This window comes from Glycine max, chromosome 20 (assembly GCF_000004515.6).
Source record: "Glycine max cultivar Williams 82 chromosome 20, Glycine_max_v4.0, whole genome shotgun sequence".
Classification (NCBI taxonomy): domain Eukaryota; kingdom Viridiplantae; phylum Streptophyta; class Magnoliopsida; order Fabales; family Fabaceae; genus Glycine; species Glycine max.
The window spans coordinates 39,172,384-39,197,756 of record NC_038256.2 but is presented as its reverse complement, the minus strand read 5'-3'; the positions used below and the strand labels follow the sequence as shown (position 1 = coordinate 39,197,756).

Genomic DNA, 25,373 nt, shown 5'->3' with positions numbered 1-25,373 from the left:
CAAGATTTATTCTCTTTTACTTCAAATTTCATTCCATAATTACGTGCCAGGATGTCCAACAATCATAAACGGTTTAATCAAATGCACGAAATCTAATTTCTTCTAAGGTCTTGTCATTTCTATTTTTTAAATTATGTGAGGCAGATAGTGAAGTGTCTTTGTGATAGAAACGACAAAGCTTTAACATATATTCATTTCCAACTGCATGAGAACATGACTCATGGCCTGATGGCCTTTTCTAGACTTCTTAAATAAAGAGCTATTGCAAATTTGTTGCTTAGGACTTTCATTGAAACATGAGATTTAGAGTTTTCCAAGTAACTCAAGACAATGATAACATTATAAAAATATGTCTCAAAAGATATATACATCATTTGGGTGAGTTTGCGAATATATTCTATCCTTTATTTTTGTTTCATATGTTGTTCTGATTTTGTTAGACAATTGGGAATTTACTGTTGGAGAATGATGAAAATCTATCACATGTTAAACGAGGAGTGTATAGATATGGTACATTATCTACGCACAACACGTGCATGTACTTATTTAGTATTTACAAGTAAATCAAAGTTCCTTTTTGTGTTTTCTTGGGGGTGAATTACACAGTTAGATTGGACATAAGTGCAACTTTTTGGTTTGTTTAAAGATAAGTTTATTATTAGTTAATTCCATCTATGTTAAATTGTATCGACTTGAAGGCGTGATTAACACTGTTAAATTTGGATTGAAATCATCCGAATGGTTTAAGAAATTTATAAACACAAACCACTGATCTTAATTAATCAATCATATAATTTGAGTGTGAGTTAATTCAATCCCTAAAAATTAACTCTTAATTTAAAAGTTGTTCCTTATTTATAAGGAGATTTACACGTAATCCAATAATAATTTGATATGTATAATAGATGACTAAATTGATCTAACAATTACTAAAAGGAGCTAATACCCTCTTAAAAATATTTCAAATTCAAAAGGTTAACTAGTAAGATAAAGATTATCTACTAATATACATTATTTTAGTCACATAATTGATTGATATCATATTAAAATTTGAATTTGAATTTAATTCAATTTCAAAAACTAATTAAAAAATGAGAATTATCCTTATTTATATAATACTATTTTGTTCATATCATTAATCAACATGGATTTTGATGCACAATAAAACTTTTGTTTGACTTTTTAACAATACTGAGTTTTAATTTTAGAGTTATTATACATCTATATTTTTTCATCTCATTAATTTCCGCTTCACTTTTTTTTCTACTTATCTCTCAGCTTTTTATCAGATCATTTTTCTCATCCATTACTTTATTTATCTTCCCCGTGTTTTCTTTTTCACCTCTTTCTTTCACTCATACATCCCAACAATGTGTATACCTCGATCATTTTCCGACTTTTTATTACTTTTATTGCGAGGCCTACTTTTTGTTTGTAACCATAGTTGACGAAGATAGAATTTTGTCCAAAACATTAGGGCATGTGAGACCAAACAAAAAACAAACGTTAGGAAAGCACATGCTTCATGACTGAATATATTAGTCATTTTCACTCTCGTTTCTTTTATTTTTTAACCTACGTTTACCTTCCCTTACCTCAATACGCTACGCAAATGGTTGTACACACATAAACATTAAACTCAATCTCTTATATATTAATAACTTTCTTTTTTCTGTCAAACATATTTTAGGGTTTGACGACAAGCACACTTGGAGCAATATGGGCTCCATGAACAAAAAAATAAGAGAAGAGACAGAAATAAGAGTTGTTGTGATGGCCGTTGTGTGAAATAATAAGAAAGAGAGAATTTAAAAAATAATGAAAGTGAAAAAGAAGTGTAAAAATATTAATTAGTTGCACTTGCGTATACTTTTTATTTATGATATGATACACAGTTGTGACTTGTGTATTTATTTATTTTACATAATATATATAGTTGTTGGGAGACTGTATGTGGAAGCAACAATCGAGGTCTTTTACCAATTAAAACCTATTAGAGAACCTTTGGTCCATCCAAAAAGCCATTAAACAGACACATCTGCATCGTGCTAGGCATAACCATAAGTGGTGAATGACATGCTTGAGGCATAGCCATCTGCATCGTTACACGAAGTATCGTTTTTGTATTTCCTGCTATGATACTACTTTGTCCTCTATGAAATTGTAAGAATGTTCAATTCAATTGAGCCAATCTACTGACAAGTTAATCTCGAAGGGTAATTAATTAAACTAATGATGATAATAATTGATACACAAGTGTGTATAACGTATCCGCTTAGGACTTTATAATTAATAGGCACGTTGCATGTGAAGTCTTCAAATAATCTTCACCCGATATCTGTGGTCTAACATTTCCGTAGTGACCAATGGTTTCAACGAACAGCTAGCTGTTTGATGGACGTAAGAGGTGATCTGCGTGCCTGAAAGTCTGGTTTCTTGTTCATGACTGTGCTTTAGTATTGGACCTATACACATGACATCAATGTAAAGTCCAAACTTTAAAGCTTTTGGAAATAAACTAAGCAATCGAAGCAAGCTGGGCCTAAGCTCAACTACGGGGTAACAACTAACAAATCCCTGGTCTCTGCACAAATAAAATTTGTATATAATATGATATGATATGATCTGATAGTACATGATTAAATGATAAAATAAGTAACAAAATAAATTAAGATTGAATATATTTGAAGTTTCTTGGCATTGGTTACTATGAAACAACGATATACATGCATAATGTACTATATATGTCCGTCCTGCATAGAAATTAGCAAGAAACTCTTTCTTTTTCCCTTTCTAAATAAGATATTATTATGGGTACGTATTACTGTAAAATTAAATTTGCACGTATATATTGTTATAATTAAAAAGACCTTCTTATACTTTTGGTTTAAGAAAAAAATAGGTGGGAAATAAAATATAAATAAAATAGTAATGTTATTTTATTTAAATAAAATGAGAGAAGAGAATTTAATATACGTTTAAAAAATTACTCTTATACTTTTGGCAAAATATATAGGGGGTACGTACACAAATATGTGGCATGAGTTAATTTAATTGATTAAATTCATACATTTAACTTTATTGGATGTCATTTCAACTCATGAGAGAGGATGTCATTTCAACTCATCCTTATGCTCCCTTGGTAACTAAGATTCGTTCATTACTCAATTTCAACTGGAATCTCGTCATTCGGCATTCCTATAGAGAAGGGTAAAATAGATGTGTTAATTGGTCGCCTAAGTATATATGGTGCTAACATGGCTGAAAATGTGTTCACTTGGTCATCTTGTCCTTTGGAGTTTTCTCATCTGTTGTTAGGTGATGCTATGGGTCCAATGTATCCTAGGGGCGGTTAGCGTTTCTTCTTTGCTCTTTTGTATTTATTTTCCATTGATAAAAAAAATTCATACATTTAATTTAATTGTTTATAATTGTAAAAAAAAATGTATATTATTATTCAGTTGGCTTTATAACTAGTCTTAAGATTAGGTGACATCCACAATAATTGACGTACGACAACGACATTGTGTGGAATCCTGAAGCACCACCATTGACCCTTGTCTTTCCCACGTAACGACCACGATAACAACAAAAGTGATTACAAAGACTACACGATTGACAAAGAAGGCATCAATGACCGTAATGCCATTGTTAACCTATAGGAGAAAAAGGGGGGTAAAAATGACTTTTATCATTCAACTTTGAATACTCGCTTTGTTTTCTGAGCATGTGTGAAGACAAAAATACACAAATTGAGACTCATTCAATTCAAATTTAAAAATGTAGGCTACTGAAATACTATGTGTGCCATTATACACACCTTCAATTCCGTTACATTATTAAACAACTCATTTTCACTTTCTTCCTTAATCTCCCTCTCTATTTTCGTAATACCAAACAGTCTCTAAGTGAGGGGTGGAGGAGAGTATCAAAAGAGAGAAAATAACATTTATTTGTAGCAATATTTTGAAAATGTAATTATACAGTATAGAGCTTAAAAAGAAATGGTAGTTCCATGTCAGAAATTATGCAATAAAATCTTTGACTAGGTTATAGAGTTGGTTTTGGTGCTTACGAGCACGAACCTCAATCCCATGACATCCCCCTTGGTCAAAACGGGTGACCACAGCCACACCCTTCTCCTCTATCAGTCTTGCCAGAGCCATCTGATGATCCAGAAGTGGGTCCCCATGGCACCCACTCACCAGCACCCGCCACGCAAGCTGCCTCACCCGATCCAGAATCACAGGCCCATCGCCAGCCGTCGGATTGCAATACTCGTGATCACGGTCAACCCCCAGGGGCAGCGACAACTCCCACAGTAAGTCACACACGTGCGGCGGCAAAACCGGATCGTCCACAAGCCTCACCTCAGAAGGCACCCTCTTCGTTCCTCCGAAGAACGGCTGACTCAATATCAGCCCTCTGATCTTAAGTGGCGCCAGATAATTGTCTCCATAAACGTTAAGCTCCGCAGCTACACGTAGACCCACGTGGTACGCGATGTTTGCTCCGGCGCTACTTCCCATAAGGTAACAGTTGGAAAAATCCGCGTGGTTGCGCAACCAATCGTTTGACTGTGCTTTGATCCAGTGCAGCGCTTCGACGGCATCTTCGTACGCCGCGGGGAGTCTGTGTTCCGGTGCGAGGCGGTACTCCACGGAAACGACGATGGAGTTGGTGTCGTCTGCGAGGTTTACGCATGCGTCGTGGAAGAAGTCAGAGGCGGCGCTGAAGAGGACGAAGCCGCCGCCGTGGAAGTAAACGACGAGAGGGAGGTTGTTGGAGGGGGAGGAATCGAGTGCTTCGCGGGGTAGGAATATGCGGGCGAAGGTGTTGTTTGATCGGTTGATGGTTGCGTCTTGGGTGAGGACGGGAAGGGTGGGATTGAGTGAGGGTGAGATGGGTGGGTCATCACGCTGGCGAGTGATCGTGCCGTCGGAATTGGGGACGAGTTTGAGATGCTGGAAGGGATCAACTTTGCTAGACATCATAGACATAGTCCTTCGATCCATACGTTACTTACGGGATAAAGAATGAATGCTTATAGTGCCAATGCCAATAGTTAACTACAGTCCAAGACACACGGATTATAAAATGCTCCACTTTCAATTGAATAGTCATAAATTAAATTGTCTGTTTCGTCATTAATTAATAAACGCTAAATGTTAATTATTATCTTAGGATATTAGTTAACAAACTTAAAAAAAAATACTTTTATTATAATATGCATAAAATTATATTGCATATGATTGTTTTATACTTTTCTATGTCAAAAATAGATGTTTTTTCTTTTAGTTTCTTAATAAATATTCTAAGAGCACTAATTAGTAATACTTTTAATTAAAAGTTATTAGTAATACTCTTAATTAAAAGTTACTCTAAATGATTTTTTTTAAAATAATTATTTTAAAAGTTAATAATTTTATTAGTATATATATAATTAAATGAGAGTATAAAAATGTCAATGCATTTTAATTAATTTTTTATTTTATTAGTATATATGAAGTTTGTAGTTCGAAGGGGTCGTGGTGAGAACCTAGCATCGAACAATGAAACACAGGGTGGATCTTGGACCCTTCAGGAAGCTATAAACGATACGCAATGCTACCAATGCGTTCCACTATGCAGAATGGCCCGAAGTAATGCTTCGTGAGTTTATTGGGTTGATGGATACGGAGTGAAAGTTGACGATGAGGTCTGAGCTTAACATAAACCATTTGTCCAACCTCATATTAGACATCTCATTGCTTCTTATCAGCAAAGTGCTTCATAGCGTTATGGGCTTTGAGGAGTTTACGCCTGAGGGTAGCGTGGATCTCCTCTCTTGTGAGTATCATCGTTTCAACTACATCATTGCGAGAAGAACCTAGGAGATAGCTAGGAATGGAAGGAGGAGGCTTGCCGTATACTACCTCGTAAGGGGTGACGCCAATGCTGAAATGTTGGGATGTGTTATATGCCCATTCTGCCAAAGCTAAGAACTTGTACCATTCCGCGGGCTATTTGTGCACGAAAGATCTGAGATATTGTTCTATGGTGCGATTCATGACTTCTGTCTGACCATCCGATTGTGGATGGTAAGCAGTGCTCATGCATAGTGTCGTACCACTTAACCTGAACAGCTCTCGCCAGAAGGAGCCGATGAAAATCGGGTCTTGATCAGAGATGATACTGTGGGGAAAGTCATGGAGCTTGCATACGGTGTTAAGAAACAAGTTGGCCACTTTGAACATCGTAAAGTGTGTTGGCAATGCACCAAGGTGGACTCCTTTAGAAAATCTATCCACTACTACGAAGACAACCGTGAACCCGTGAGAGCTTGGGAGGTGCGTGACAAAATCCATGGACAGGTCCTCCCAAATGCCATTAGGTATTGGAATTGGTTGGAGCAGGTCGGCTGATTTGCGTGCAACGTGTTTGACTTGTTGACAAACATTGCACTGACGAATGAATGTCTTGACGTCAGTGGCCATGGTATCCCACCGGAAGTTTGAACGCAGGTGGTGTAAAGTTTTCTTGACCCCGAAATGGCCGCCAAGAGGTGTAGCATGGTACTCGTGCAATAATGATGGTATGAATGGATTCCGAGAGTTAATCTAGATGGCTCCTTTAAAAAATAGAAGGTCATTAGTAAGCTTAAAGTTTGGGTGTTCCTCAGGTCGAGATTGAAAGGCCTCTCGCTGTTTCTGAAACTCTGAATTAGAGAGTAGTGATTCTTTTAACTGGGTCAAGAATTCATGGTGTGTAATCGAAAGACAGAGACACTGTGCTGAGGATGAGTTATCGATGCGTGAAAGTGAGTCCGCGACTACGTTTGAGGTTCTTGCCTTATACTGAATATCATAGTCAAAGCCAAGAAGTTTGGCTAGATAAAACTGCAGCTCCAGGGTTTGAATTGCTTGTGACATGAGGTCACGAAGGCTACGATGATCTGTGAAAATAGTAAACTTGTGGCCAAGCAAATACTGACGCCACTTGCGGATGGTGGCGATGATTACATGTAGCTCTTGCACGTAAGCAGATGCATGCTGCATGCGGGGGCAGAAAGGTTTGCTAAAGAATGCGATGGGGTGACTCCGTTGATGGAGGACGACACCCATAGCAGTGCCCGAAGCATCTTTTTCCAGGGCAAAAAGGAAGGGTGAAGTTGGGGAGGGCAAGCACTGGGGCTTTAGTCATAGTTGTTTTCAACGTATCGAACGCAGCTTGGGATTCCTGCACCCACTAAAAATCATCTTTACAAAGTAACCTTGTCAATGGTGCCACGATAGTTGCGTAACCCTTAACGAATTTCTGATAGAATCCTATGAGGCCGAGAAAAGCTCGAAGGTCCTTCGGAGATTGAGGTGTGGGCCAGTCAACGATTGGCCTGTACCTTAGAAGGGTTAGGTTGTATGCCCTCACCGGAGACGACGTGGCCCAAATAATCAAGTTGACGTTGGCCGAACAAACACTTAGAGAGTTTGAGGTAATACTGGGCTTGCGATAAGGAGTTAAAAACACACTCTAAGTGGTGAAGGTGATCTGCAAGAGATTCACTGTATATGAGTATATCATCAAAGAAGACTACTACGAATTATCGCAAAAAAGGGTTGAGGACGGCGTTCATGGTTGCCTGAAATGTTAACGATGTGTTGCAAAGGCCAAAAGGCATGACCAAATACTCGTAATGGCCATGGTGGGTTCGAAAAACTGCTTTAGGAACGTCCTTATCCACCATTAAAATCTGATGGAAGCCCTGACGTAAGTCAAGCTTAGAAAACCACAAAGCACGACCTAATTCATCAATGAGCTCTTCGATAGTTGGAAGCAGAAAACGATCCCTTACCGTGATGGAGTTAAGCGCCCTATAGTTGACACACATTCGCCACATCCCATCTTTCTTTTTCACCAATAACACCAGAGAAGAGAAAGGACTACGGCTTGGTTGAATAAGGCTGGAGTCAAGCAGAGCCATTACCTGTTTCTCAATTTTGATTTTCTGAAAATGAGGATACCTGTAAGGCCTAACGTTAACGGGGTTAGCTGAGGGAATAAGATTGATGTGATGGTCGTGTTGGCAAGGTAGGGGTAGGGTCGTGGGTTGGTGAAATAATGAGCTAAATTTCAGCAAAAGCTTGTTAATGGCGGAAATGAGGTGGACCGGGTCTATGGATGGTTCGGGCTGGCTAACGGGTAAGAGAGACAAATGGAAAAGTGTTGATGTCGAATGGGTGTGGATCATGCGTTTTACCTGGTGGGCCAAAGCTGGCTCAATATTTGATTGAACATCAGTGCGAAGGGTAATAGGCTGACCAAGGTGGGTGAATTGCATGGTGAAGGAGGAGTAATCAGTAATGATTAGGCCCAAAGTGCGTAGCCATTCTACCCCTAATACGATGTCGACGCCACTTAACGGTAAGACACACAATGTTACCGTGAAAGAATGATTCTGAATGAGCAAAGTTGTGGAGGAGCAGAGCTGTCGGCAATCCAGAACAGAGCCATTACCCATCTGCACTCGAAGGAGCATCATATCCTCCATTAATAAATTGAAGAACTTCACAACTCGTGGTTGTACGAAGTTGTGAGTACTATCACTGTCTACCAAAATGGTGACACGAGCATGATTGACAACTCCGTAGAGGCGGAATGTATCAGTAGCAGGGACGCCAGCCATGGCGTGTAAGCTGATGTGAGGGTGCAGTGAGGAGGGGTCAAAGGATTGAGTAGGTTCGACAGTTGGGGAAGGTGGTTTTTCTAGTGAGCTGGGTTCCGGGAAAAAAGGGTCCTCAAAGTCGGCAATGAAGAACAAGACTCGACCCTTACAACGATGAGATGAGTTCCATTTCTCATCGCAGTTGTAACACAGGCCTTTCTCACACCTATAGGCCATATCCTCCTGGGTACGCTGAATAAATGGAGTCTTAAGTCGAGGTGTCTGGCTTTGGTTAAGGGGTGCTGAGGCTCGTGGTTCTGGAGAAGGAAAAGAGGAACGAGAGTATTTCTGACGATCGTTGAGCTTATCTTCTTGGAGTCGAGCAAGAGCCGTAGCGTGAGGTAATGACGTAGGTTGTAATGCTTGTACTTCTCGACGAATCTTTGGGTTGAGATCGGAGATGAAACAACTCAGCAACACAGGTGGGGAGAGACCTACGATGCGATTCGTTAATCTTTCAAACTCCGTGACGGAACCGCGTTGTATCAACTTGAATAATGCGCCACAGGGGTCATTATAGAATGAAGGGGCGAAACGAGTCTCGATTGCCTAGAGTAGAGCTGGCCAAGACGTGATGAAACCGTTCCTAAACATCCATTGGAACCAGCTGAGCGCAACTCCATCAAGGTAGAAGGAGGCGACTGTGATACGGTCTTCTTCCGGCGTTCCCTGTAATAAAAAAATTGAGAAATTTTGAAGATCCATCCCAATGGATAGTGACCGTCAAAGCGAGGAACATCCAATTTGACTTGTCATTATTGCTCAGCACCTATTGAATGTAATTGTCCACGTAGTCCAGTTTACACATACTGGTGGTCCATTGACATGATGGTGGTGGTGATGAAGGATGGACCTGTAGTGAGACCCATATGGTTTACACATACTAAATCACACAGTTTTTTCAGTCTTGGTCTTCTTGGATCATATGACAGGAAGGAATATACTTAGGTTTCCGCTGAACACTCTCAAATAATAATCAAACAAAAAAACTTCGGACAATTTAATTTGTTTTATTACTTTGAGTACCAGAACGACATTAGATGCATGGAACATAAAATCACGTGAACATGATCCAAATAACACAAAATAACTAACTCATCAATGAAGAGTTTTGAGTAGATCAAAGACTTTAACAGACATAGAAGGGTCACCCACGAAAATGCCATGTCGACCCCCTTGGTAAAATAGTCCAACCACTTGCACACCCTTGTGCTGTAGCAGTCCCACCAATTCTCTTTCACGGTCCACCAGTGGGTCCCCTTCAACCCCAAACACTGCAACCTTCCACCCAAGAGCCTTAATCCGATCTAAAATCTTAGCACCACCCTTGATCGTTGGATTGGAATACTCGTAGTCACGGTCAACGCCAACCGGCAATGAAAGATTCCACATCAGATCAGTGATAGGCAAAGGTAGAGTCTGATCCTCGGCAAGCCTTACCTCTGACGGAGTCCTCTTGGTCCCACCGAAAAACGGTTGAATCAATATCAACCCTTTTATTTTGAGTGGTTTGATCTGATCAACCTCCGCGGCTGCACGTAGACCCGCGGTGTAGGCGATATTGCCCCCGGCGCTCTCTCCCATGAGATAACAACGGGAGTAATCCGCGTGACGTAGCCAGGGGTCGTTGGAGGATTTGATCCAGTGCAGCGCCTCCACGGAGTCTTCGTAGGCCGCGGGGAGTCGGTGCTCCGGGGCGAGGCGGTAGTCGACTGAAACGACGACGGATTGAGTGTCGTTGGCCATCCTGACGCAGAAGTCGTGGAAGTAAGTGGAGTTGGCGCTGTAGAAGAGAAAGCCACCACCGTGGTAGAACACGATGAGGGGTAGTTTGGAGTTGGTGTTGGGGGAATAATCGAGTGCTTTGTGGGGTAGGTAGATCCGGGCCCAGGTGTGCTTGGATTGGTTGATGGTGAGATCTTTGGAGAGAACCGCTGTGGGGAGAGTGGGATCCGGTGAGGGAGGGCTTTGTGGAGGAATGCTTAAGCGTGTGAGGGTTCCGTTTGGGTTCAGGATGATGTTGAGGGCCTTGTAGGGATCCATAGCTGACTTAGCAACTATGGATGCATAGATGAGATATGTAGTCAATACAGTAACTGACTTTAGTGACATGGCTAATTGAAAAGTCTGTTAAATGATGCCTGGAACTGATATATAGCTATATATAATATATCAAGAGAACTTTAGTTATTTATAAATACTATCTTTTCTTGTCTTATTTTTTACTCTCTTTTTTTAAGAAAAAAACTATTATATCATCACAGTATTGGTTGTCCTCTCCATCCCGTTTCATATGCTTTGTATGAAGAAAAAAAAAGGTTTTGAATTATTTTTAAGACCGGTACGAGATTTCAAAAACTTCAGAATATGATGACTCATGAGTTAGATAAATATTGAAGTTTCTGTCTGCAGATACCCTCGGAGGGAGTAAAGAATGGTTTGGTTTTGGTGTGTGGGTGTGGTTCTTGCTTTAAGACAATTGAGAACAGCTAGCAAGTAGCTAAGTGACAAAATCTTGGCAAAGGAGTGTGTGATTAAATTTAGTGGGGTAGCCTAACGAGTAGTGACTAGTGAGTGAGACCAGAGAAGGATAGAAAAACAGTGGTCATTGGAGGCAACTATGCCGTTGTCTTTTAACAATGTATTGTGTGAAAATTGATTATTTTTTTTATGCAGGTGTGAAAATTTGAATATAAATTGTCCTAGAAAATAGATATTGTTGACTTGTTTTCTGTATTTCATGATGGAAAAGTTTAGTGTTAGAACACAATTTACGCGGTTAAATTAAACTGAGTTATGAAACACTTTTGTTTGGCCTCAATTTAATCAAATTAACATTAATTTGATATTTTTTTTACGGGAGTGGATCAATGGCTTGTGGCGCTAACGTTACTCTGAAATTGTGTCATTAATATAATTATTTTTCTTTCCTTATAAAATTGTTGCTTAAATTATATTTTTTTTACCGTTTTTTTTAATTATCTGTTGATTTACAATATTGAAAATATAGTTTAATTATCATGTACTGTTAGTATATCAAAATTTTATACTATTAATAAATCACAAAATCATCGTTAAAATAATTTTTAAAATAATTATTATAAAAAATCAATAAATTTATTATTCATATGACAATCTTTAATTACATGATAATATACAAGTATTTTTATTTAAATTAGTCTTTACGCACATTATGTTTAAGATTGAATGACTATGTACCCTTCGAATCGAATTGTGTTATGATCTTTATAATTTAGTCTCTATACACATCATGTTTGGGATTGAAGGATTGTGTATCCTCCACATTGGTTCAGATTCCGATCCTTCTAACTTAGCTTTTATGCACATTGTGCTTAAGGTTGGAGGGTTGTATACTCTCCAAATTGGATTATGTTCTAATCCTTGTAACTTAGTCTCTACACACATTGTGCTTGCGACTAGAAGGTTGTGTACTTTTTGGATTAGATCGCAGTCTAATCCTTGTAACCTAGTCTCTACACGCATTATGCTTGAGGTTAAGAGGGTTGCGCACCCTTCGGATTTTGTTTCAATCCTATGAAACTCAGTCCCTGTTATTGGCTTTTTAAATTGATATCTAGTCCTATCAAATTGGTATTCGACCCAACCATCTCCATAGGGTCAAACGCACCATAAAGTTAGCACAAACGCAATCACATATCGAGATTTCCTGGATATGATGGAAGGTTTGATACGCCATAAATGCCCTGAACTGTAAATATCGGGAGAATATGTGTTGTTAAACGATGATAAATAATCTCGTCTCTGACCTAGGAAGACAAGTTAAGTAATACGCTTCACTTGAGTGTTTTGAATTAGGCCGCCTCCATTACGATGAAGCATTTTACGAAACAGGTACAACATAAAATCACAAGAATATGATCTAAATAAGTGAATAATGTAACATACTGGATGCTAGTGAGGGAGCAAAGTGATCACTAGTGCATAAGAAATGTAGCATGACAAAGCAAGTCCTAGCAGGCCTTCCAAAAGGAGGGATACATGAACAAATCAAATACATATCTAAATGAAAAGGATTTAGAAGTTGTATAGGTACGAGATTATGTAGTTGATGATAATTTAAATAAATAAATTAATATTACATATACCAATAAAATATATCTACTTTTCAATAACTTGTCACTTAAGAATTTTACAATTAAACATGCTTAATATAAAGTAATAATGAAATTAGTGATGTTCTAAATTTTTTTTGAAAGCCATGCAAATAACAACAAAACAAATTAAAATAACTCATTAATTTGTGTGAACAATCAATAATACTAAATGTAGCCAGTGTTACAAATAACCCGACAATTATCTAAATAACAAACTCATTAATGAAGAGCTTTAATTAAATCAAAGACTTTGATAGACATTGAAGAGTCGACACAAAAATGTGATGTCGACCCCTCCATAAAATTGTCCAATCAGGTGTACACCTTTTTCTCTCACAGTCTCACCAATTCTCTCTTTGTCTCTTGGTCCACCTGTGGGTCTCCTTAACGATTAAGTTTTCAATGAAGTCGACATGTGTGATTTTATTTTTGTTAGTACATTGATATAAGAGTTTGAGAGTTGAGGTACTAGTGTGACTGTGTGAGTGAAAATAAAAAAAAAAAATATTGAGAATGTGTGAAGAATAAGAAGAGTGTTTTCATTCTCTGAAAAACAAGAAAATTTACGAAACAATTTTGGTAAAAAGATAAACAAAGACTTTTTTTTCCGTCAAATGCCATTTTAATTTTTTAATTAAAATTTATTTAAAAAATATATATTGATCCAGCTCAGTAATTTGTGTTATTTCATATATATTATATGCATTTATTAACTAATTGAAAAATAATTAATGTGTTAAAATTAAGATTGAATCTTTCGGATATTATTTGAGTTTGATTACTCATAGAGATAATTTTATATCAGATTTTATTTATCTGTCGATAGAATTTCAAATTAGTCAGATCTTTTTTTTTTTTTAATGAATTGAATGGTTAACAAAAGAAATATTATGACAATTTATAACAAATAGCCTTGCTGACAAAATAGAGTTAATATACTTTTGAGAAAAAAAGATATGATTACCGATTACTATTACAATATCGTATGGTTTAGTTTCAAATTAGATGGAAAATTAGATTTTAGTTATTGATTTTTTTTCCACCATATTTGAAGTTTTATTGAACCGAAATAGTGAGAGGAACTAATAATATCGCTGGAGAATAGACTTATCTAATATCACAAATTCACCAAAGAGTAGACTAGATTTTAGTTATTGAATGTTTTTTATATCCACACGTTTAAAAGCTCATAATATGAAGTTTTATTAATAATTCCACTAGATAATAGACTAATTATTACAATCACAAATTCACTCAAGACTGGACTATTCAATTTTAATTTGTGCAGAACTTTTCTTCTCCAAAACGAATTGAAAAGAAATAGCGATAACCATAATGATAAAATTTGATTGTTAATTACTTAACTTTTTAAATAGAAACAATAGTTTATATATTTGATAATTAGAATTTCTACCCCTTCGACTCTATCGGTCAACTGAAACTCTTTTCCACGACATCTTTGGTCTCCGACCGAGTCCCTCACGCCACCGGTCTGGCACTCGCTATGCGCGTGATACAATCCTAACCCCACACCTGCTGCATTATGAGATTTCGAGATATGATAATTCTTCAGAAAATATCAGATCTGTTAGGTGCAACGTATTCTTATATGTACCTTAACATTTTATCTAGGGAGGTAAAATACATTTCAAATCTTCAAGTAGATCTCCTTCCACTAAAGCATAATCTGACTGTAGGAACATAAATTGATATATATATATATATATATATATATATATATATATATATATATATATATAAAATCATCTTTAAAATTAAATTATTACATTTTTTATTAATAAGATAAATATCTGTTCCACTATATATCATATAGAAATTAACCTCTTTTGATTAACGCTGGCTCATTCTCTACTCCAAACATTGCGGACAAGAATTTTGAAGAGGAAGATATTGAGAGAGAAACAAATCTGATTAATACAAGTCAAAGTCTAAGCCACCTAAATTATTTATTTATTTATTTTACTAACCACTTAACATCACATCATATCATCATAATTACAGTCCAAGCACAAAAATTATAAAATTATCCTCCACTTGAAATTGAATGACCATTAATTAAATAGTTTGTTTGGTCCTCTCGACCCCTCTCCAAGTAATTTTTTATCATTACTCTCTTCTTTATTGTTGATTATAAGATTTTATTTAATTTTTTTTTCTAATTTTTAAATATATTAATTATTTTTTTATATATCTCTCCAAATATTAATAAAAAATAATTAATTGAATAAAGAGATAAAAATATTAATTTTAGAATAATAATATAAATAACCAACAAATTTAATATAATTAATTAAATTAATTAATTTTTTAAAATATATAAATTAGTTAAAAGAATCTAGAGTAAGTAGTGACCTTTTTTGAACCAATTTTTCAACTTAAGTTTTCTCTCCACGTTGCTTTCAACAGTGAAAGGGGCTTCACTACCTGTTTATTACTTTTTACAACAGTGATAGAAATAATTTAATTTGTTTTATTACTTGTGTATTAGATGCATAGAACATAAAATCACGTGAACACGATCCAAATAACGCAAAAAGATAAATCAATGAAGAGTTTGACAGACATAGAAGGGGTATCCAGGATGATGTCATAAAATAGTCCAACCACGTGCAAACCCTTGTGCTGGGGCAGTCTCACGGTCCACCACCCTTGATCGTTGGATTCGAATACTCCTAATCACGGTCAACGCCAATAGGCAATCAAAGATTCCTTATCTCTGATGGAGTCCTCTTGTTCCCATCGAAAAACGGTTGAATCAATATCAACCTTTTATTTTGAGTGGTTTGATCTCATCAACCTCCGCGGCTGCAGGTAGACCCGCGGTGTAGGAAATATTCCCCCCGGCGCTCTCTCCCATGAGATAAGAGCGGGCGTGGCGCAACCAAGGGTCGTTAGAGGATTTGGTCCAGTGCAGCGCCTCCACGGAGTCTTCCGGTGTTGATTAATATTGTAGGCGTTCATCCAACATTTTTCATTGGAAAAAGTGGAACCCTTACCTCTTTGACGCTTTTTCATACGGCAGATGTGAGAGGGAAGTTAGTTAGCTTCCATACATTGCGGACAAGTAGAGTTTATTTTTACTATTGTGTCTTTGCTGTTACCACCCAACAAAAAAAATGTTTTCACCTCAGGTAAAATCAGCGAAAATTTAATTTTAGTTCTTAAAATATTTTCTCTTTGGCTTTATTTCTCAAATTTGAATTTAATATTTTTTTGGTTGTTGTAAAAATATTTCTTTACTTTTCAACCTTCAAAAAATTAAAACTATATTTTTAATTATTAACATTCATTCTAGAACAGATAAATAATATATAATAATGTTTAGAGGTAAAAAAAAAATTGAGTCACTTATTTCACTGACATGACACTACATATATATTGTATTAGGTAATATTTACAATGACCTTGACTAGACAAACAAACACATTCACAGATAATATATCATGACAAGGATTAAAAATATTGAATTTAAATTTTAGAGAGCAGGGTCGCTACCATGAAAATTTATAGGCTCAGGATAAAACAATAGTTATGATTTAATACCCTTTTATATATATACAAGTATTCTAATGCTACTATAAATGTTGAAGTATAAATCTTTGATAAAATTATCATTTAAAGTAACTAATACATATAAAATAACATATATTTAAATGGGTATTTATATGATCATTTGTATATGAAATTATAAATTTTAATTCAATAAATTACACATATCTCATATGAGATTTTAAAATTGCACATATTCTTTCTTCTTTTTTAAAATTTACAAAAAAAATTTCTCGAGATTTAAAAAAATTACACACATCTTCTCTTAATTTTAAAAATTTATACAAATTTTCCTAAATATTATCCAAAACATTTGACTATAATAAGTCATGTGTGTTGCACATAACATTTAATGAGCATTCTTATAAAAAATGTCCATTTCTTTATCCTTTAAGTATCAAATGATTTTGATAAAAAAAATCAAATTGTAGAAAACTCAATGAAATTGTAATACTAGTAAACCTATAAGCCAAATAAACGCAACAATGAGCAATGAAATCATTAAATCCACCCTATTCCAACAAACCCCGAAGTCAAATGAAAAATTATACGTTTTGAAAATCAAATGAAATTATTCGAACCAAGCCATCAATGATCCAACACACAAAATCAACTTAACCAATTCCATATCAACAATATTAACATTAAATCTAAATACATTTTAAAAATAAAAGGTACATGTGTATAATTTTCTTAAAGCTAAGAAAGATTTGTGTAGGTTTTAAAAAAGGAGAAAATACATAAGTAATTTCTTTAGACCTTAAGAGAGGTGTATGTAATTTACTCTATTTTATCACGATTAAGCAGTTGCAGTTAGTTACAAGAAGTTATTTGAGTAATTTACTCAATCTTCATGATGGAGACTTATTCCCTGATCCATCAATGTACAAAAGATTAATTGGTAAATTGCTTTATTTGATCATCTCACGACCTGATATCACCTTTGCTGTGAATCACTCAAGTCAATATATGAAAGCCCCTAGAGTTCTTGATCACCTACATGTTGTTCATCATCTTTTGCAATATATCAAATTTTCTCTTGGACAAGATTTGTTTTTCCCTGCTCAGAACTCTCTCACCCCCACTGCCTTTGCTGATGTTGATTGGACCAGCTGTGTTGATACTAGAAGATCCATTTCTGACTTTTGTATCTTTATGGGAAACAACCTTCTTTCTTGACGTTCTAAGAAACAATCCACTGTTTCAAAATCATCCACTGAAGCCGAATAGCATGCCTTGTCTTGTGTTACTAGTGAAATTGTTTGGTTAAACAAGTTACTTCTTTACTTTGAAGTTGATGTGCCCTCTGTGATGCTATTTTGTGATAATAAATCTGCTATAAGTCTTGCTTCAAACCCTGCTCATCATGAACGATCCAAGCACATTGACATTGATCATCATTTCATCCGAGAATATGTTCAGTCCAAAGTATGTCAAGAGCCAACACCAAGTTGTAGATGTTTTTACAAGAGTACTTCTAGGCCCGATTTTTGGTAAATTCATTGCCAAGTTGGGAATGATTAACATCTATTCGCCAACTTGAGGTATCACGATTAAGTAATTGCAATTAGTTACAAGAAGTTATTTGAGTAGTTAGTTGGTTACTAAAAGTTATTTGAGCAGTTAATTGGTTATGATAGTTAATTAGTTACTAGAAGTTGAGTAAGTTAGTTGGTTACTCAAGTTAGTTGTTTTCTGTCTTTGTATAAATAAATCAATTTTGTAATACTTTAATGAATGAATCTTAAAACTGTTTTTCATCTATCTTTCATTTCTTTTATTTCTGATATATTTCAATTTTATTTTTTTGATAAAAAATTATTTTGAGATATTTTTGATTTTATTAAAACACAATGGTAAAATAATAAAATAAATATTATAAATAGTATAATGGTTAAATTTAATATTTTAAGATAATAAATATCCAAAAAAATAACAAAAGATCAAACAAAATAAATCTATTATATCTATGATTATCAATATCTTATGTAATAAAAGGGTAAAAATAATAAAACTCTATATTATATAAAAAAGATAAAAATAATTAAAACTTACCTTATGAATGGAAGAAATTAAAAAAATTAATAAATATTTTAAGTACAAAAGATGAATAAAATATAATTAAGAAGCTAAGAAATACCATTTTTAAAAATACTATAATTAAAATATTTATAGCATTTTTTTTACAGAAATAACATGTTACTTATATCCTTCTTAATTTTATTTATTTTATCTTTTTTCTCAATATATTAAATATAACATATGTTACTTTCTCTTCTTTTTAACTTAGTTTTTATTTTTTCTATTTTATTTTCTTTTTATCTCTATTTTTCTTTTTCATCATATCATTTATCATATTATCATTTTTCTCTCTCTAATTTTTATATCTCTCCTTATTTCATCTCATCATATACCTCATTTTGGAATGTACGTTTATCAACTTTCACTCAACTTCTAATCCATTTCTACATTCAACTTGCAACCAATCAATCACCATACAATCCCCAGCTCTTAATTACCATAACCCATTACTATTGCAAACTCATCAAGGATTCATCTCACTGAACTTCATTTGCAAACCCTACGTTTGAGCCACTACAAAATCTATCGCATTAAAGACCTATAACAATCAACACCACCAATAGTTATGGTCACCAATTCCAAATTGATCTAATAATGTAGCTAGCTATCAACCACATGCATGTATTGTTAAGCTGTCACCACCTTTGCCTTAAAAAATTGTGCACTAAATTTGCACCCGTCAAACTCCAAACCCACGGCTCAAAGTTGCACACAGTTGCTTACTAGCACTGTCTCACTAGCCACTGTGCCTCCATCGTCACTGGATCTCATTGAGACTTGAATGCAAATTGCAAACCCTACAATTATCCACCGATTTGGATGGCCTGTGGTAGATATTAACGCGTATTCACAGTCTGCAATTCAGAATTGTTGCATGAAGATCAAATGACTTATTTTATCTCAATGAATTGCATTTAGAACATACATTTGAGATAGAGCTAATCAATATTTATCCAACATTTACAAAGCACTGATTGCGTGAATTTTTTACTACACAAAATCCATTTCCTCGCTGAATTTGGACTGCCTTGCAGTTTGACATTTACAGCTAGCCATTTATGCAGTACTAGTCAACAATTCAAAATTGTTGAATGAATCAAACAGATCATATTTTGTCAATTAATTTAAAAGGAATTAAAAGAGAATAAAATTTACTTTTAGCATTATGCAAATTTGAGAGACTAACTAAAAGAAACAAATTTTTAATTATGGAACCACAACAAAAAATGTCTCAAATTTGAAAAACTGAAAATATATGTAAGTTTTTTTTTTTTTTCTAATTTGTTATGGTCTTATACTCTTGGAGACAAAATAAAACATAATAACAGATTCAGCTGATCAACAAAAATAAACCCTAGCAAGAGCTTTCCTTCCCCTAAACGAATCGAAACGATAATATGATGACAAAATTTGATTGTTTTGTTACTTGACCTTTGTTAATTAATAGAATAAATATTTTATGTATTCACTTATTTTATATTGTTATTTAATTATAATTTAGAAATTATTATTATATATATAATAAATTTATTGATTTTTATAAAAAAAAATATCTGAAAAATTATATTTATTATAATTTTTGATTAATTGAGAAGATAAAAATATGTTTCATAGTCAATAGAAATTAATTCTTTTGAATAAGTAGCTCATTCTTTACTTTTTGTATTATTTAAATTATATGTATTTTTATTAGAGATAATTTTATTTGAGTTGAATAACATAATTGTATAACACAATTGCATATATAAAACTTCAAGGAGAGATCTTTCTCTGCTCTAAATATTGCTAATAAAATTTGATCATGGAAAACATCTAAAAGCAACTAATATAAATCTAAACCACATATATTAATTATTTATTTATTTCATAAACCACGTAACATTTACATCACATGGTATATGATTAGTGGACTAGTGGTTTGAGGATTTATTTTATTTACTTAATCTCTGTTTATGAACCATTCATTTTTGGATTTGAATGAAGAGATGGTACAAATTGTTTTCCATGGAAGGGTCACTGAGAAAGACCCCATGATAGCCTCCACGGAAGAAGTGCCCCTCCACATGCACACCCTTCTCCTCCAGAAATTTCTCGAACCCCACCCGACGGTTCACCAGTAGGTCCCCATCACACCCCTCCATCCATAACCGGTGACCCACCATGAACCGTTGGATTCGAATACTCGAGATCAGAGGCAAAGCCAGATCGTTGGCCAGCCTAGCTCACCTCCGATGGGGTCCTCTTGGTCCCACCGAAAAACGGCTGAACCAATATCAGCCCTCTGTAGCCGCACGTAGACCCGCGTTGTAGGCAATATTTTCACCCGCGCTCTCCCATCAGAAAGCATCGGGAATAGTCAACGTGCGAAGTAAAGAAGTCCTCGTTGGTGGTTTTGATCCAGTGCAATGCATCCATGGCGTCCTCGTACGCCGCCGGTAGCCGGTCCATTGGCGCGAGGCGGTAGTTGACTGAAACGACGAGGGATTGGGTGGATTTCGCCGTTTTAAGGCAGAAATCACGGATGATTGGGGGCCACCGTGGAAATAAACAAGGAGGGGTAGCTTGAGCTGGGGATTATCCAGTGCTTCGCGGGGTACATAGACTCGGGCCCACCACGGATGATGAGTTTACAACAGATAGGAGGAGGTAAAAGGAACATGCAAATGTTGGGAACGTGAGAAATTAGTATAGTATGGCGTGGAAGCCTCAAACTGAGAATGGTCTGTTGGGGTCTAAAATTACAGCAACTAGCTCGCAGCTACGGGGCAAGTAATAATCTTAGTGAAATGTGATGATTTCTACATTAAGGATTGGTGTACAATTGTAACCAGACAAGTAACTATGGCAAGTAGGAATCGTTGGGCTGGCTTAAGTTATGCTATGGCTGGGACTCCTCATTTATTTTATGGCTACTTTTAGCGAGTAGTTGATAGGATTATCTGGTTCCAATTTAGCCTTAATTTCACGCAGCGATTTTTCTTTGTTAAAAAAATAAAATTAAACGTTATATTAATTCTTGACAACAGCAAACATAATATTATTGTAATGACCAAATAATTTTGAGAATATACAAAAAAATTTCATAAAAAACAAAATTAAACATATATATATGCATTCCTGTTTTCCATTGAAAAATTAAATTCTTGACAACAACAAACATAGTATTGTTATGAGAATGACTAATGGAAAATCACTTTTCCTTTTTGGATACTTCAAAAAATAAAGATGGACACGGCTCATTTTTACTTAGGGTGTTGCTAGGTGCACCCAGTATTTCTTAAAAATGTCAAAAATGACCCTATGTTTTCTTCGTATTTGTAATGGATGTATGTGAAGATGGTCCGTAAATCGTACAGATCAAGTTGATCTGTAAGCCTTTTACAGATCAAGACAGATCAAGTTGATCCATAAGATTTCTACGGATCAAGTTGATCCATAAAAAAGGCTTACAGATCAAATTGATCTGTAAACCTTTTACGGATCAACTTAAAAGACCTACGGATCAAGGATATTTCAATTTTTTTTTCTTCAAGTACTGGGTGCCCCAACAATAATCCCTTTTACTTATACCAATGCAATTAGCCCGAAGTTTACTATTTTTTTATTGCTAAAACAGAGGGTAAAAGCGGCCCAAACACAAAAGGCCAAACACACAAAACTCATCCCACACCCCTTCTCATTCAAAACTTATGTGTGATTCCTAAAATACCCCTCATTGTTTATTCCGGATCGTATGTTCCATAATAATTTTGAACATATTACGGAATAAGCATTCCCAAAATATGGTATTTTGATTAGAAAATAAGTGTTCTAGAAGAACTACACCTTTCCATAAGGTGTTTGGAATATCTCTTCTATAATGATTTTGAATGTTTTACGAAATAAGCATTTTGGAAGTATAGTATTTTTGTGCCCTCTAAAAAAATTAAATTCCAAAAGTGTTTGGGTACAACTTGAATCTCCCTTTATTGAACAAGTTTTTTTTTTTTGTCAAGTTGTTTCAACAATACCTTTATATAAGTGGTTAGTTTCATGATTCTAGACATTAAATTCCAAAATTATTAAAAAAAAGTTGCATACTTTTCAGAATTTAATTTTTGGAAATAAGTTTGTTCCTTTTAAATTCATGGAATGAACTACAATGTTCATTGTATAAGATTATGGCCTTCAAGTGTTGTGTGTATAATAAGGACTTGCATAGAGTTGAAATAAAAATTGACAAAAAAAAGATAGCTATTTTGTCCTAATTCATAAAAAAAATCATATTAACTATCTATTATGTCCAAATTAATTCCAATTGTCCAAAAATAATTTGGATATAATAATCAGTCCAAATTGAAACCTTTAAATTAGGTAGATATACATCTCTCTCTTTTTTTTTCCGATAAAAAATATATATCTACAAATTAGACAAAGTAATGTTAATGTTATACAAAGTATTGCAAGATATATAAACTAAAAATAATATATTAAATTAAAGATAATTAGGGTTTCCTAATGTATGTCTAAGAATCTCACAAAGATAAAAAAAAAAAAATATAAAGATGTAACACTATAAAAAAAAGATTGATAAACATTTATCTTTATTTAAGATATAAAGAGTAAAAGAGAAATAAATGTAAATATAATAAATAATATGATGTGATAGAAAAAGGAATATAATGTGTAAATTTATCGACATATCACCACTCTTATAAATTTCACTTACACGTTAGGGATTTATCTTAGTTTAAGTTTATCATGATCACTTGGTATCTTGAACTTGGACTGCGTTGTTCTAATCTCTCCTTAGTTTTCTTCTTATTTGTCATCTCCAGTCTTGTAACTCAAATATGGAATCTCTTTTTTTCTTCTCCCCATGCCACCCTTGAGCCACTCCACCACCTCTGCCATGCTAGGCCTCTTCTCTGGGCTATTATCTGTGCACCTCATAGCTATCATGACCACAGATTTCAATTGCTCTAAATCAAAATGCCCCTTCAACTTTGGATCAGCAATATGAAGGAAGTTACCCTTTTGGACATGTGGTGTGACCCATTGAACTATGTCCCTTTTCACTCCGCCAGGGAGTTTCTCAATTGGTTTCTTAGCACTCAAAATCTCCAAAAGCAAAATCCCAAAACTGTAAACATCACAGCTCCCAGAAACCTTCCCCCACATAGCATACTCTGGCGCCAAATATCCAAGGGTGCCTTTAACCCTTGTTGTGAGATGGCTTACACCCTCTGGTATCAACTTAGCAAAACCAAAATCAGCAACCTTGGCTTCAAATTCAGTGCCTAAGAGAACATTGCTTGCCTTTATGTCTCTATGAATGATGTGAGGATTTGCTTCATGGTGCAAATACCTTAACCAAACAGAAACACCTCATTTATAGATGACAAAGTTTAATAAGTTGAATATAACACTAACACACAAACACACATGTAAAAGCTTTTGCATGGTTAGCCAATTAGAAATTGTCACCCATAATAATTTTTTTGATTTTTACAATAACTACTTGAAAAGTCATATCTACATGATTTTTGATTGGTTGACTACAGCACATAAACATTAATCTCAATCTTAAATGATATATGAATGAACAATTTTAATAAGAAGGTATTGGATTGATCAACAAATTATATTCAAATTTCAATATATGATGTTGGTTAATCTGATTTGATAACCATATGCTAGCATGGAAAGATATATAGATGTAAATTAATGAGAGGTAAAAGGAGCACATACCCTAAGCCTTCTGCAGCTCCAATTGCTATGGTCATTCTTCTAGGCCAATCTAGCAAACAATCCGTGGCAAGTTGACCATGCAAATGGGTGAGCAAGCTGTGATTAGGCATGTAATCATAGACAATCAACCTTTCATCGCCTCCAGCATAGAATCCACGCAAGCCTAACAAATTCTTATGCCTCACTCTTCCTAATACTTCCACTTCAACTGCAAACTCCATCTCTGCCTTTGCTGTCATAGTCTTCAAGCGCTTCACTGCTATCTGCAAGTTCCATTCAATATATATTAGCCCTGCAAGTTTTTTGTGCATAGGAAAGATGTCTCTTAGCTTAAATTAAGTTTATCAGAAACAAATTAAATGATCAAAATATTAAGGAAAACAAATATTTTATATGTATATAATTGCCTCGATGCCTTTACTTGTTCGACCCCAATAAACACTTCCAAATCCACCCTCTCCTATCTTGTTATCTTGATGAAAATTGTTTGTTGCACGAAGCAACTCCTTCAAGGTGTATATTTCCCATGGATAGTCCCTATTTTTCTTGTTGTTGGCATTCCTACAAAAAGTAAAAAAGAATAAGGAAACTCGAGCCAATATGTACATATTTGTAACACTTATCATCACAAATTTGTGGACATGAAATGAATGAAGCTGATGAAAGCATACTGTATTTCTGATTGCTCTTTTTCACAAAGAAAACAACTGAAACATTTAAACTGCATTTCTTTCTTGAAGATTATGGTATTCAGAATATGAATTCCCTACTGGAAAATAGATGAATAAGTATAAGAAATTTTCGAGGGAAGTGGGAAGACGAGAAAAAATGGATTTGCAAGAAAGGACCAAAAATATATCGGCAAATGCAAAGAAACAATATAAGAATTAAGAACTATTAAGGCTCAACGATGACGACAAAGGGCTCTGCCTTGGAAGTCAAGGACTTTGAACACAAGCCAATTCAGTGAGTATTATATGCCTCAAATGGGCGTATGGTAGTGTTTACAAGCTTTTGTCAAGCAACATTTTCCATTGAAAATGTCACACTTTTATAAATTAAATATTCCTGTCGGAATAAACATTCTTAAGCGTTTTATTCAAGAGTTATATTATTCTCACAGTAAATTTTTACTTGCTTTTTTCTGTACAACT

At 34.9% G+C, this 25,373-nt stretch overlaps 4 protein-coding genes across 4 annotated transcripts; all 4 read right to left on the bottom strand.

The window, feature by feature from the left end:
* Nucleotides 1–3,788: 3,788 nt before the first annotated feature.
* On the bottom strand, nt 3,789–5,207 carry LOC100777786 (carboxylesterase 1). Its single transcript, XM_003556032.5, has one exon. The coding sequence runs from the start codon at nt 5,013–5,015 to the stop codon at nt 4,026–4,028; it is 990 nt and encodes a 329-aa protein (XP_003556080.2). The 5' UTR covers nt 5,016–5,207; the 3' UTR covers nt 3,789–4,025.
* Nucleotides 5,208–7,579: 2,372 nt separating this feature from the next.
* LOC102669640 (uncharacterized) lies at nt 7,580–9,570 on the bottom strand. The gene is made up of 3 exons (XM_006606844.1): nt 9,512–9,570; nt 9,283–9,370; nt 7,580–9,190 (listed from the first exon to the last, which is right to left on the bottom strand). The coding sequence occupies exons 1-3, from the start codon at nt 9,568–9,570 to the stop codon at nt 7,580–7,582; spliced, it is 1,758 nt and encodes a 585-aa protein (XP_006606907.1).
* Nucleotides 9,571–9,691: 121 nt separating this feature from the next.
* On the bottom strand, nt 9,692–11,137 carry LOC100777262 (probable carboxylesterase 120). The gene has a single exon (XM_003556031.5). The coding sequence runs from the start codon at nt 10,811–10,813 to the stop codon at nt 9,800–9,802; it is 1,014 nt and encodes a 337-aa protein (XP_003556079.1). The 5' UTR covers nt 10,814–11,137; the 3' UTR covers nt 9,692–9,799.
* An 11,977-nt stretch (nt 11,138–23,114) lies between these two features.
* Nucleotides 23,115–25,166, bottom strand: LOC100815397 (PTI1-like tyrosine-protein kinase At3g15890). The gene is made up of 4 exons (XM_014772392.3): nt 24,891–25,166; nt 24,627–24,780; nt 24,220–24,482; nt 23,115–23,836 (listed from the first exon to the last, which is right to left on the bottom strand). The coding sequence occupies exons 1-4, from the start codon at nt 24,944–24,946 to the stop codon at nt 23,290–23,292; spliced, it is 1,020 nt and encodes a 339-aa protein (XP_014627878.1). The 5' UTR covers nt 24,947–25,166; the 3' UTR covers nt 23,115–23,289.
* Nucleotides 25,167–25,373: the final 207 nt, after the last annotated feature.